Source organism: Xiphophorus couchianus, chromosome 10 (genome assembly GCF_001444195.1).
Source record: "Xiphophorus couchianus chromosome 10, X_couchianus-1.0, whole genome shotgun sequence".
Classification (NCBI taxonomy): Eukaryota; Metazoa; Chordata; class Actinopteri; order Cyprinodontiformes; family Poeciliidae; genus Xiphophorus; species Xiphophorus couchianus.
The window spans coordinates 7370340-7384489 of NC_040237.1; the positions used below are offsets into that span (position 1 = coordinate 7370340).

General features: G+C 38.7%; 1 protein-coding gene across 1 annotated transcript; it reads left to right on the plus strand.

The window, feature by feature from the left end:
• The first annotated feature begins 9375 nt into the window (after positions 1–9375).
• LOC114151718 (galanin receptor type 2) lies at positions 9376–13166 on the plus strand. The gene is made up of 2 exons (XM_028029077.1): positions 9376–10652; positions 12408–13166. Exons 1-2 carry the CDS (start codon positions 10312–10314, stop codon positions 13075–13077), a joined length of 1011 nt encoding a protein of 336 aa, XP_027884878.1. The 5' UTR covers positions 9376–10311; the 3' UTR covers positions 13078–13166.
• Positions 13167–14150: the final 984 nt, after the last annotated feature.

Consider the following 14150-nt stretch of genomic DNA (forward strand, 5'->3'; position numbering starts at 1 on the left):
AGATGCCACATGGAAAAATGATCTAAAGCATTTAGGATACCAATAATTTTGGAGATTCTAACTGACCTGAAACAAGAAAACTTTAATGCAATTTGATGTCAGCCCAGGAAAAAAAAAATGGTTATTTGTTATGTCAGACAGTGTAGTTTCTTCTGCCTCAAACTGTAAAATAGAAAGCAATATTCATACTATGGAGTTTCTATTCCCTAATATATCTCAGTGACCATTTTTCCTGTTTTTCCTTTGAATGCATGGGGAAAATCAGGGCGAGCAGTGGTGAGCAGCACACAGATAGACTAAGCACAATTAGGGGCTTGCATTCCTTTCGTTTTTCTATAAATACCCTGCAAATTTCCGTTCTGCGATTCTCATTAAATCAGTGGAAAATCTGCCCACTTTGCGTGGAACTGAGGGCCCCTTGCTTTTTTTTTTCTCCATGGCCTCCAACAGGGCACAAACTGGGTGGCAGCACTTGAGACTGCCCTGCAGGAAAAGATAGTAACCCCTTTTAGCAACAATACAGACCACAGAGTGAAAATAAAACAAGAATAAAATGGAAATAAATCAATCAAATACAAATATCTAAATCCCGTGAAGACAATCATCTTATGGAATAAAAGTGCTTCTGCAGAACTTAGTCTCTGCGTTAATGGATAAGTCAGCAACTTACATCTCAATGAGAATTTTAAATCATTGACTGCAGTTTTCAAATCTTTTAGTCATTGAGGACTCTATTGATTTGGGATTTGACGTTAACATTCAGACATTGCAACTGGGTTCCTCAAGCATTTTTTCTTCTTCATTTTTCACCAAAAAATATTTTCAGGACACTTTGTTTCCATAAAAAGAGTCACTTAGTGTCACATATCTTTGAAAATAAATAAGCTGTTAAGATGTCGTTGGCATCATCTAAGGTGTATTTTAATTGTGAATTGTTGCTGGAGGTTTCAGTACTAGCTTGTTCAGAAACATGAGAGAACTAGGACAACTCCATCAGATATTCAGTTCTGAATTAAGATATGTTTATAGATGACTAGTCTTGTTTATTTATTATTTTATATCTAGTAAAAAGAATATGCTTTGGATGCACTTAAATGCAGAGTCTACAATTTTCAAACAATACCTACCTGAGACCAGCAGAAAACACTGCCCAGTAGGTACTTTTACAATGCACTTACCATGCATATTGACTTACAATCATGATAAATATCATATTTCACTTAAATAATAAAATCGTTTTCACTGGCTAATAGACAATAGATGCCTTTGTTCTTCTCATTTCAGTATTAAGCTTAAAATCTGGCATATAGTTGAGGGAGGAAGTTCAGATAACTGGATTGTCAGAGTTCTGGTAAAACATTATGGTTTGTGTCATTTTTCAACCAAAAGGTATTCACAGGCTGGAAGTATTTTTATGGGCCAGGCAACCGAGACGTCTGACTCGGGTCAGTCCGTCTCCTGAATCTGGAGACATATGGACACAATAACACATGCACACAACAAACAGCTGATAGCACATCATCAAACCATCAAGCTGGAGAGCAAAATGGAAGTTGTGGATATGAGACGGTAATAATGCGAAAAGGAGACGGATGGATCCGCCCCGGTGATATGAGGTTTAGCGCATTTTTCTGACGTCAACGCTCAACGGCGCTGCTCCTCAGCAGGTCTTGTGGTTTCCGAGTTTGAGAGAGACGGTGCAGAGTCCACACGAAATCCCCATCTGAGAAAATCTCTTTCCCGCTTCCTCACTTCTGGCTGTCCTCTGTGTGGCTGCACTGAACTTTCCTCAAACTTTATCCCACGAGAGGAGTTTTGTAACAGTTCCCCTCTTTTTGCATTGATGTGAACTGGTTGTTCAGGATGATGGAGAAACTAAAACAGTGACAGGATCTCTGATAAAAGAAATATAATGCCGAATATACAGTATATTAAAAGAAGCTATTATTGAACTGACAAAGCTACTGCTAATGATCGGCAGGAAGGCTCTTTCTAATTAAGTTTTGCTTTTGGTACAATATTCTGCAAAAGAATCCGTAACACTGTTAAAGCTGAAGGAATTTTTTTAGATTGTTTTTTAACAATTAAAATCTAAAAAGTTTACCACGTATTTTTATCCAACAACCATTTCTTGGATGCCTCTAGATAAATTAGGTAACTGTAGACTGGATTGTCTGGTACTGAGGTAAACTGGTTAAGATGTTATTTGACTGACTGGGACTAATTCATGTCATTGGATAATTTAAAATCATAGCAAGCAAATATCACATGTAGGTTACCTCAAGGCTTTATTCTGGAACTGCATTTATTCAAAATATATGATCCCAATAGCTTAGATTATGGAGTGCAATATGTATGCCACTGACATTTAACTACATGTTTTTCTGTCACCGTGTCATTGTTTTAAGTAGCTTCTTGTTTTAGCCAGACACTGCTCCCGAATTTATTTCTTAGTTAAACATGTCAGTATCTGTGAGATTCAATAGATGCTAAAATTTCAGTTAATGAAAAGCAATTTAAAGAAACTGAGGTAACTGCAGTTGCTCATGCTTCCTGTATGAGGACATCTTGATCATTAGGCCTCCATTTTCCCAAATCCAACCTTTGCCTGGGGATTTCTGTGTAGTAACAGTGTTTGCATCATCTTCACTTCAATCTATCAAAGTTTCTTTGTCAGATGAAGCAGCGTTCTTGAGGTATGACAGCACTGCTGGCTCATTATCCAATGTGCTGAATGCGGGGTTTTTTTCCTTTTCTCTTTTTACTTCCAAAAGGATCCCATAGATGTACGCAGGCATTCAGACTTGAATAACAGGTCTCTAGTGCTGTAAATGCTCCAAAATCGCAGCAGTGTAATTTCAGTCTTCCCAAATGTCAGCCTCAGGTGCAAAGAAAGTGACACAATGTGAGCGAGTGAGTTTTTTTTCTCTGGGTTCTGACGGGGAAACGTGTGTGAGGTAGCAGAGAAGTCTATTGATTTAAGAAGCATTCGTCACACTACAGCACAACTGGCTCGTTTTTATCAGGTTAAACCCTAAAATCAGTCAGATTTAGGTTTAAAACCCCTTCCTGTCCTGAAGACAGCGGTGTCCTCATGAACCCATTGACTTGCATATAAGTGTTTCCAGGGCTAAAGCTAAGGGAACCTCTGAAAAAAAAAACATTTCAAAACTTTTAAAGAGCAAACATAAAACTTTGCATGTTGATATTGTTGGAAAATCGTATAAAAAAAAGCCACATAGTTTTCAACATAAAGAGAAAAATTGAACTGGAAATGGCTAAACCATGCATTTGGTTTTGTATCTGCATTTTAAAACATTAGTTGGTTCTTTTTCATTTATAGCCCAAATTATTAAGAGCCGTTGTGAAGATGCCAGGAAGCCACTTGCCATTTTCACAAAATCTTTTCTTTAAATTTCATTGGAAATTTTTATTAGATTACCGGTAATTCTGTCCTAATTGGTATGCTATGAGAGTTGCAACATTATCATTTTAGTAGTTTGTTAAAACTAAGATGAACATACCCAGAAAGCTTTCATGAACTTAATCTGACTTGTCCTTGTTGTATCTGCCCCAATGACCTCTGGAGACATGCATCCTACAAGGACAAGTGGGTTCAGTTTTCACAGAAAAACCAAAGTTGGTGATCTTTCTGGTGATTAACCATTAGACTCTTTACATCCACATGTTTTCTTGCGAAGTAATAATAAAAAGTTAATTTTTTAAGGTGATTTGTGTCGGTCATTCATCCAAAATCCAAATGAAGGCCCTTGAAGATTTTGGTTTTATGTGACAAAATGTAAAAAAAAAAAAAACAGTTCTAGCAGTATGAATACTTCTGGATTGCACTGTTTATATTTAGTGTATTATCAACCTTTTTAGTCGGTTTTCAAACATTTTTCATCTTTTTGTCTCTCTGCTCCGACGCACGTAGCTGTGATGGCGATGCAGATTGTTGCAGTTGTGTTTCCAGTCCAGCTGCTGAGCGCTGACACCAGACTGCCCGTCCAGACAGAGTCGGCTGGCGGCTGAAGCTGCTACCGCCTGTTTTTATGAGACTCTGCTGCTGTTCAGCTCCAGTCTGCTAGAATCATTTTGGTGTATTGTTACCAACAGTGTGCATGTGTTGTGCATGTCTCTGCTGTTGCATTCAAGTAGCAAAAAAGGGGGGGAAAAAAGGTCTCAAAGGCCTTATAGATTACAGTTTTTAATGGGATGACATCTGGCTGACTCCGAGCGCCCGCAAGACTCGGAAGTCGAATCATTTAAATCATATCTGAATGATTTCTTCATTAAGTATGGCACTGTGATTGATTTCTTTATTTTCCAGAGAGGTTGTTTGTGATCCGTTCAGTTGATGTGATCCGTGTTTGTGATCCCGGAGACATTCAAAATGAGAGGAAAATGTGACATCATGAGGCACACCATAACTCAGTTTGTGGTTGGACATGTTTTTCAGTAGTTACAGAAGCTGGAGTCGCGTGTGCCGGCCTCCTTTATGAATCATCGGTGTTTGTTTTCTGTTGTACAATTTCTGTTTTGGTAGATGAATTTTGGTTTGTTTTGTGTTTTTTTTCCTTTCTGTTTTGTTTCCGCTTGTGCCAGATTCTGTGGTTTTCTCATGACGAAAGTCCACGCCGCGCAGCCTTCTCCGGAACGGGGGCGAATACACTTGGCCACCGTGTCCTTGAGTTTCCACCGCATAACAACAATGTTTCAATTTGTCTAATCGCGGGTATTTAGGCTAAGTAAACTATCACTCTTCAGGATTTCATCTGCAGCCACAACCCAGTCATGCAGACCTCTTATTCAAACCATTTGTGTGCGGTCGAGAGTGGGAGTAGGGAGATGACAGGGGGATTGGATAACTCAAGGAGAAAGTCTGGGATGCAGAGAGTGAGAGGTCGTGGCAAGAAGCTGGAAACCACACGCAGCTTGCGTGATTGTGGTTCACTCACAGCTTTTTCCCTGCTTTTCCTTTCTAACGTCCTCTCCCAGATCAGTGAAGCACCTGCAGGTTTTGACTTTTTGACCTCAGAGCTCTGCTGCAGACACTCTCATCTTCTGATGTGATTTCATCTTAGCGGACAGGTTTGACCTGCAAACAGCTGGATGGTTGGAGATAGCTTTGAGTTTTTTTTTCTTTTGGCTAAGCTTCAGGATCTTAATGCTACAGTTAAGGACAGTAAACTTTGAGGGTGTTGCAAGTTTCCTACTCGTGTGCATGTCAAAATTTCATAATGTTGCAGACTTATTTTGATTCCTTCGCAGTTGTTTTTATCCCATTTTTAAAGTGCAAATACAAAGTTAACTGTGAACTGTTGAAGATATTTCTATAGTGAGATTGAAGATGAAACATCCAATGCAAAAAACAGGAATGAAAGACGGTGGGTCATTCACAATAAATTGGCACAAAAAAAGTGATTTCAGTAAAATCAAACATACATTCTAATTGATAGTTATCACAAAGAGTTCAAGTTCAGTTGATTATTCAAATTGTCTTAAAAGTTTCCATCTAAGGAAACCCAGCAGATTGCAACAAGTTATTAACAGCATGCGTTGTGTCGTTGACGTCATAGAAATCCCTCATGTATGCAGCGACAGTGGAGAGGAAAAACTGATCTTTAACAGACAGAAACATCTAGCAGAACTGGGCTCAGCACGAGCAATAATCTTCCACGACCAACTGGTAGTTTGGGAAGACCCATGGATGGATGGACGGAGAGATGGACAGACGGATGTGGGGTTTTCTTCTCAGAATTTTTTTCATGTAGAAATTCAGATTGTGTAGGAACCTTGTTAACAACCTTTCCATTGTCCTGGTGAAAATAAGTCTTGCATAGCTTTAATTCTCCATTTATTTACATCCTGTTGAAATAGCCAGATAATGGTGAAGATTATTTATTCTAATTAAAAACTCAATTCTATGACAAATTAATTTAGGAAACAGGGTTTTTGTTTTGTCCTTTTTTTTTTTTACAGCTTCCTGGATTTCATCAGTTTTAGGCTTCCATATTTCTTTATTGTCCTTTACAATTTTAATTTAGCACATTTTTTCCATTATTGAAGCATAAAACATTATTGGGGTGTGGTCTCACGTTCAGTGTAAGAAAATGAGCTCCATCACCAGCAGTACCTTTTATTCCTGAGGTCATGGCACTGCTCACCGAGCCCAAATCCTCCACCTCGGCTTCCTGCATCGATTTAGGATCATAACCGGCCTCATAAAAGTTTGAGAGGGAACACAAGAGCCAAAACTCTGTCCCAGCCAGCAAGTTTTAATGGTACGAGTTCATAATGAAACACTCCTCTCCCAAAGCGCTGACGTTATCCAGTGGACACACACTCATTTTAAAAGCTATTTATAAAGTGTGGGGCCATCAGCGAAACAAGGCAGTGTGTGTGCGTGAGATCACAGGAGGTTTATCAGCATTTTTTTTTTTTTACACTCTGGTGTTTGGTCGTTTTAGCCACTCAGGCCCCAGATGTTTTGAGGTCAACACTTCTTGACCCGCCTCCTTGGAAGTGTCGACACTTGTGGTTTGGAGTCGTGCTTGATGAGGGAATCATGAAGTGCGAGCTGTAGCCTGTAGGAAAGACACATCAAACACCGTCACTGTTCATGTTCTCATGCTTTGGTGATTAGTTCTAACAGCTCCCTGCAAGTTAACCTTTCTTTTTCTTCTGCTGCACAGTGGTGACATTTCCACTTCCCTGGAGAAGCTGCAGGTAATGGTGCATTCAGTCCGTCCATGATCTTGATTCCTGGTCAGAGCCCATTGCCTCCACCTGCTGCCCCACGCACGCTAATGATTTCTTCAGATGAAGGTTCAAATACTCCCACATGTGGTCACTTCCAATCTGCAGCGTCTGCTTCACAGTCTCACCCAGCAGGCTGCTTTCAGCATTCCTAAACTGCAAGCCAATCTGCACCAATTATGTCATTTCCTTCCCTGGGGGCTAGTCACAGAAGGTAACATGACTCAGGTTAGATCTTATTCCTCTGAGTGATTTACATCCTGCTACAGAGGAATCACAAAAAGCCTTTGAATGGTGTAAAACCACACAGTGATGAACAATGCGATTCACAAAATGTTATAACAATTGCAAACTGGTCCAAGCTTTTATCAGGTTACATTTGTTTGCATTTCTTTATGGCGAAAACTCTGTAACTTTACGCTGCAGGCCCAACGCACGGACGAACCCAGTGACTCAATGAACCTCAGACGGGCTGCTGATGCTGCTGCTGCTCATGTTCAGGTTTGAGGATGCTGAGATGGGAATGAACTCTGAGTACCATCAGATGACATGCACTCAAACACCTGGCGGTTGGAACAGTTTAAAGCCCACCAGTGTGAGCTACTGCTGCCACCTGCTGATCACTAGCTGATTAACAGGGAGCCGTGGCTTAAATGAACAGTTTATGAATGAAACAGTTCCCTGCTGTGCTGTCTATATGAACAAGCCAGACGTTTGGTGTGCAGCTTTCAACTGCAATGTATAATTTATTCTTTCATTCCTCGCTGAGTGAGAGATGCAGCGATTTGATCAAATTATAACTTGCATAAAGAGTTATGTTAAAACACGAATGAATGCCACAAAGTAAAACACAACATGTAGAATGAAAGGAGATAGTGGATACTCTACTGGAAGAAACCAACTTTCCAGTTGACTGTTTCATGTTTTTCAGCAACTCTAGAATCTTCCTGTAGCTTCAAGTTACAAATCATGTAGATTCCTAAAAAGGCTGAAATTACATTTAGTGTTATTTATTATTTTTTTTTAATCTATCAAAATTCTATATAGAGAGAAATTGATGGATTAACTCATGAACCACCACGATTATTAACAGTCTTTACAGATTGTTAGTTTCGGAGGATTTACTTCAAAAATGGCATAGTGATTAGAGCTTCTTACAAGTTGTCCTAATAAATAAAATTGAGTTCTACTTTTTTTTTAACTATAAAAAAACAGGTAAATATAGTCAGCAGTTTGGCTGCTCAGCCACCAGCAGCTGCACTTCAGCAGCTGGTTGTCTGTTTCTGAAATGTTTCCATCCAAAAGACCCACTATGACCTAATTTCTTTACAGAAAACCAACACATATAGATGAGGACACAGTAACCCAAAACAGCTGCTCAAATGGAAACAACCTAAAACAACCTAAAGTTGTGCAGCTGCTTTTTTTTTAACACCAGAAGGAAGCGTCTGCCTCAACCCCTCTGTTTCCTCCTCTGAGAGTCTGAATTAGTCTGACGAAACATCATGGTAGTCCCATTAAAGAGTTTCTGTGATGTTAGTAAACTAAAACTCCACTCATGAGTATTGGCAGCTCTGCACAATGAGCTCATCACATTTCTTCACTGAAGAATGATTCACTTTTTCACTCACAACTACAAGAGGCATAGGAACAGAACCTGGTTCCTTGTAATGCTTCACTTCAGTTCAGTTTATTAAAATAAAAGGTGTATGTTAAATTAATCCTATCAGTTAACCTCCAGCACATCATTCACATTCCATCCAAAATCAAATGGCAAGACAAAATATTTTATTGTTTAATTTTATTACCCGCGTGTTGCCGTTTGTTTCACTGAAACAGTTTTAGATCACTGATTTAAATTACTAATTAGTCTGCATTCTTCACTTCAGTGTATCTGCTTTAATATCAAACATTTATTGAGCTTCATTAACTTCCCTAACATGAAAAGCCTTCAGGCAACTATAAAACTAACCTGCAAATCTCATTTTAATTAACTATGCAAACACGATTATTTACAATTCAAGAGGTGGACGAAATAAATATTTTTAAGTCTGTGATAGTGAGTTCAAAAGGGGGATAAAGTGCGTCAGTGAAATTGTTGTTTTTGTCATACTACCCATTTTTAGATGACTTTTAGTAATCAGGTAAACCTTCCAAAAAACGCTGGCCCTATATGTGAGAACGTATTTGAAGGAACACAAATACCATCAGGCATTTGCAATGAGCCTTTTAACATCGCTGTGAATTTTGGCCAACTTTTGTGTGCAGATTTATTTTACTTCCATTACATTGGAGAGTTTTCAAGCATGAATAGCCTATTTCAGGTCATGCCACAGCACCTCTGTTTAAATACAGATATTGATTTACTGACTTTTGATGATCTGAAACATTTCAGTTTCATAAAAAGACAAATTTAGAGCATTTATTTTAGGGACAAATGGGTTTTCAAAGTTCTTTACGCTGCAAGTTTTTAGACTGATAAATGTCCAAAGGGGCATCAAGGAGGCATCATGCAAACCTCCGTCAAACGCCTTTAATTTGTATGCATTTAATTTTCAAATTGCACTCCAAATAATTTGTTTCTGTGCCCTTTTATTGTTTTGTTTTGTTTTTTTGTTGTTTTTGTTCTCAACCCTAAAAAATAATGACAACTCTAAATTTTACAAGACTTCATTTCTATTTTAATTCTTTGAACTTGAATACTTGTGACATTCAGACCTGAGAGGAAAGAGAAAGTTAAAAAATACCACATTTTTAAGAGTAATGTTACAACTGTGAAACCTGTGATAACATGCCATTAAGGATATATTTCTTGATTTTTATTTTGTTTTATCACAGATCACTTTTCTGGTGATGTAGAAAGTCTTTGACTCAGAAAAATGTAAACTCTGATAAATTTTCTCTTTTTTGTAAATATGTATGGTTAGTGCGTTTCAGTTTATTTTAATAAAAATTGGTTAAATAATCGTTTTTTAAAAAACAATGTGTTCTCAGTTCTGATTTTACTCCATCTTCCTTATTTTATTTCTTTTTTTTTTTTCTAAATAATTTTGTCTTTACCTAATGTTTGTGCAGAGATGCAATTTGTCCACAAGAGGGCAGGATTACCTCATTTATTAATTCAGGCTGGAGCCGCAGATTTCTCTGTTTTCTTCATAGCAAAACCTGCTCATTGTAGACAACTTCTTTGAGTAAAGTGACTAATTAACATTAATTTTAGTTGGTATAACATCATATCTGTCTTCTCAATATTATTTTAGACATATTTGTATTTTCTACGCGCTTTTCTTTAAATAAAACCCATTTCCTGTTTGTTTGAGCAGTGTCTGACTGTACTTGATTTTTTCATTCGCCGCAACTGTTCAGACATCTTCAGTTTGGGAACATCAGAAGATGGGAGCCTCTCTCTCTGCGGCATACGGCATATCGTAGCTAAATCCACTCGGATCTGTGGTCTGGGTGCAGTGCGTAATGAGCTGTGCGCCTCCAGGAGCCGCGCGTCGACGCTGCTGTGCGCAAACCAAACCAACTGAACCAAAATAGTAGAGAAACATGAATCTGTCCTCCACGAACTCCTCTGCGTGGAAAGCGGAGTCCGTGCTGATTTCGGTGGGATTTTCTCTCATCTTTCTGCTTGGCATCGCGGGGAACTCTCTGGTCCTTGCAGTTCTTTGTCGCAACGGACAGATGAGCACCAAGACCACCAACATGTTCATCTTCAGTCTGGGGGTGGCCGACCTCTGCTTCATTGTTTTCTGCGTGCCGTTCCAAGCGACCATCTACACCCTGGATCAGTGGGTCTTTGGTCCGGTGCTTTGCAGAGTCGTGCACTTCATCATCTTCCTCACCATGTACGCCAGCATCTTCACACTGACCGCCGTTTCCCTGGACAGGTGCGCAACTCGTATCACATTTTTCACATTCTTGTAAATGTTAGGTTTTAACGAGTTAGTTAAAACTCGTTAAAACTTGGATCTGTTTTAGTTTTAGTACATGTCAGATAAAAAATAAATTAAATTAAATTAAATAAAACGTAATAACGTGCATACGTCCAGATAACTACAAAGTTAAGTAAAGTAGCATTGAAGGACATCCATCCATCCATCCATCCATCCATTTTCTGTTCACCCTTGTCCCTAATGGGGTCGGGAGGGTTGCTGGCGCCTATCTCCAGCTACGTTCCGGGCGAGAGGCGGGGTACACCCTGGACAGGTCGCCAGTCTGTCGCAGGGCAGCATTGAAGGACAATGCAATAAAAATGCGATCTTAAACTATCTACTGCCAACTCTCAATCGCCGTCACGCTCAGTTGTACTCCCGGTATTCAGCTCAGCATTCCCACAGCATCAGATAACCTTCGCTTCCTGCGTGAGAGCTGGCATCAAACAGGGAAATGTTCAAAGTCTTCAGGTCAGAGATGCCAAAGTCAGCTGGGATGGAGAAGCAGAACATCAGAGGGCCTGGAAATAATAAAACCAAATTGCAGTCTAAGAATAAAAATGTGAAAGTTTTCCGTTGTTAATCATCAGTAAAAGTTTGTGCTTTCAGTATGTCAGACATGAAAGTTCATTTCAAAAAGCTCCGAAAGAAATTTTGATATCTGGCATTCTGAGGAATCTTTTTATTTTTATTTATTTATTTACTTTGCTTGACAAATTGACAAATTATGAAAAACAAACAAAATCCAAAGACGACGATCACCTTTGTTCTTTTGTGTGTACAGCTTTAAAACAACGTTATCCTTAAGAACAAACCTTGATTTTAAAGGTCTGTCATAATTCGTTTTTTATCAGTGTGAAAGGAAGCCCATCCAAAGAGCTTTAGTTCATGCAAAAGTCTAGCCTGATAAAAACCAGCCCCTTACTGCACTTTGTTTCGAGGTGCTGTCAGCGAGATTTGAATCGAACGGAATAGCGCTGGATGCAATGGCGAGGCTAAATGTCTCTTTTAGCTTACTGTTTATGTGTTATCTCTGGTTGAAATAATATATTTTAAGGGTTTTATTGCAACTGTAGCTTGAAACTGTGTTTAAGTGTTATACGATTTTTAATGACAATATTGAATCCCCTTTTGTAATAATTTTCTAAATAAAATCTTTAAACTTTTAAACTTTTATTTTTGAAGAATATGGCTTTATTTTCTAAACAGCAACACAATTTCTTTTTTTATTTCCATCTGATGTAGACCAACCTAATCTTTTTTTATGAGATTTAGTCACTACGATTGGGATTTTATTTTATTTTTAAGACTGCCTGTAATTTTATTTATGTTTTTCATATTTGAGACATTTGTTTTCAATTGGTACTACATAAATAAAGTGAACTGAACTGAATTATAGTTTTATTTAATTCCTTACTACTTGGTGGAAATGGCTCATTGGAACTTTGAAATGATTCAACATAAGACTGACTCTGTTCCTCCCAACCAGATGGCTAATTGTGAGATCTACTTCAGTTTAATAAGAAATGCTTAATATTTGTGGTCGTGTGTTAGCCAGAGGCATTGTACGTCACATCTGATCTGGCTCCAGCAGCTCGGACTTGGTCACTTTTTATTGACCCAATGGTTTCTGAGAACAACACAAACTTTTACCTCTCAACCAACTTAGTCATTCCTCCATTTCAGAAGTTCTTTCTTCTGTTTCTACAGGTATTTAGCCATATGTTACCCACTTCGCTCCCGGCAGATGAGGACTCCAAAGAACGCCCTGATCTCCATCTGCCTGGTTTGGTCTTTGGCTTTGGTTTTCTCCACACCATACCTTAGCTACTTCTCTCAGATGGACCTTGATGGCACCTTGCTGTGTATTCCTGCCTGGGAGCCCAGACCTCGCTTCATAATGGACTTGTGGACCTTCATCTTTGGATACCTCATCCCCGTCCTGGTGCTCAGCCTCACATACGCTCGCACCATTCGCTACCTGTGGACCAGCGTAGATCCTGTCAAAGACAAGTCAGAGTCAAGGCGTTCCAAGCGGAAAGTCACCAAAATGATCCTGATTGTGGCTGCTCTATTCTGTCTCTGCTGGCTCCCTCATCACCTCGTCATCCTCTGCATGTGGTTCGGACAATTCCCCCTCAACCACACAACATACGCCCTACGCATCCTCTCCCATTTGGTGGCCTACGCCAACTCTTGCCTCAATCCCATCGTCTACGCACTCGTCTCCAAGCATTTCCGCAAAGGTTTCCAGAAGGTCTTCAGCTGCTCGAGGACGAGGAGGGAGGAGAACAGGGTGCACGTCATCCAGGCAGTGAACACAGTCAGCAATATTGAGACGAGACCCTCAGAGGAAGAAGCTGCTTCCACTGCAACCTGACAGAAGAGAAACTCTGAGAAACGTCTCTTAAAAATGATAAATTCTGTAAATATTATTGATTTTGCTGCTATTAATAATTGGTAAAAAAACAAAAGTGAAAAAGGAACTTTGAAGAACAGATGCGGACTGTTTTTATTTATTATTGTTGTTAAAATTATTCTCTGTGTTGGCATAACCTTAGGTGTTAGACTAAAGGCTAAAAGGTTGTTCCTACCCAAATGTAGTTTTATCCATTTGATAAACACCAGCCTCATGCAGGTATAGATTCTCAGTCACACAGGGCATGACAGTCCTCAGTACTTAAGAAGGTAATTGGACTTCTTTCTTGCTTCTGTTTAATCTCTCATCCTTGTTTCGAACTGATGAAGCCTTTAGTTTCTGTTGTGATTTTTTCTTTTGATTCTACACACACTGGCTGTGTCTATTTTCTAAGCAGTATGATGGAAAATTACCATGCTGATATTCTTGTGCATAAATATTTGAAAAGACAAATGTGGCACATTCAGGTACCTGGAAATTGTACCTAAAGACAGTTTATTATTTTAGAATGATTGTCTTTTGACACAGTGTGTGTAAATATCTGGTTTCAACTACTGTATATATAACAGGGTCCATAAGATGTAGAGTATTTGTGATGGAATGCCCATATCTTTTTATGTATTGCTCCAATCTTGTGAAATATTAGGGACACTACTGGTAAATGAGGCTGTGCAAAGTATTAATAGCAGATGTGTTGATAAATTAAATGTTTGATTTTTCAAAACTTTTCAGTAAAAAATTGAAGTCTTTTTACACATACTTAAAAGTAATACAAGTTTTCAAGTTCTGAGCCCAATAACTAAGACATACAGTTATAATATTCCTTTATTTAATCAGGTAAACCCCGTTGAGATCTAGATCTCATTTTCAAGAGGGACCTGAGCAAAAATTTGCAATACATAGCAACCTGGTTACAAGATAAAAACAATTAATACATATGCACAAGTATAAAACAATAAAAACAATTTAAAAACAATGACACTGTTTCATAAATCTTGTCGCCTATCTAATACAGTCACATTTCCAGACCTCTG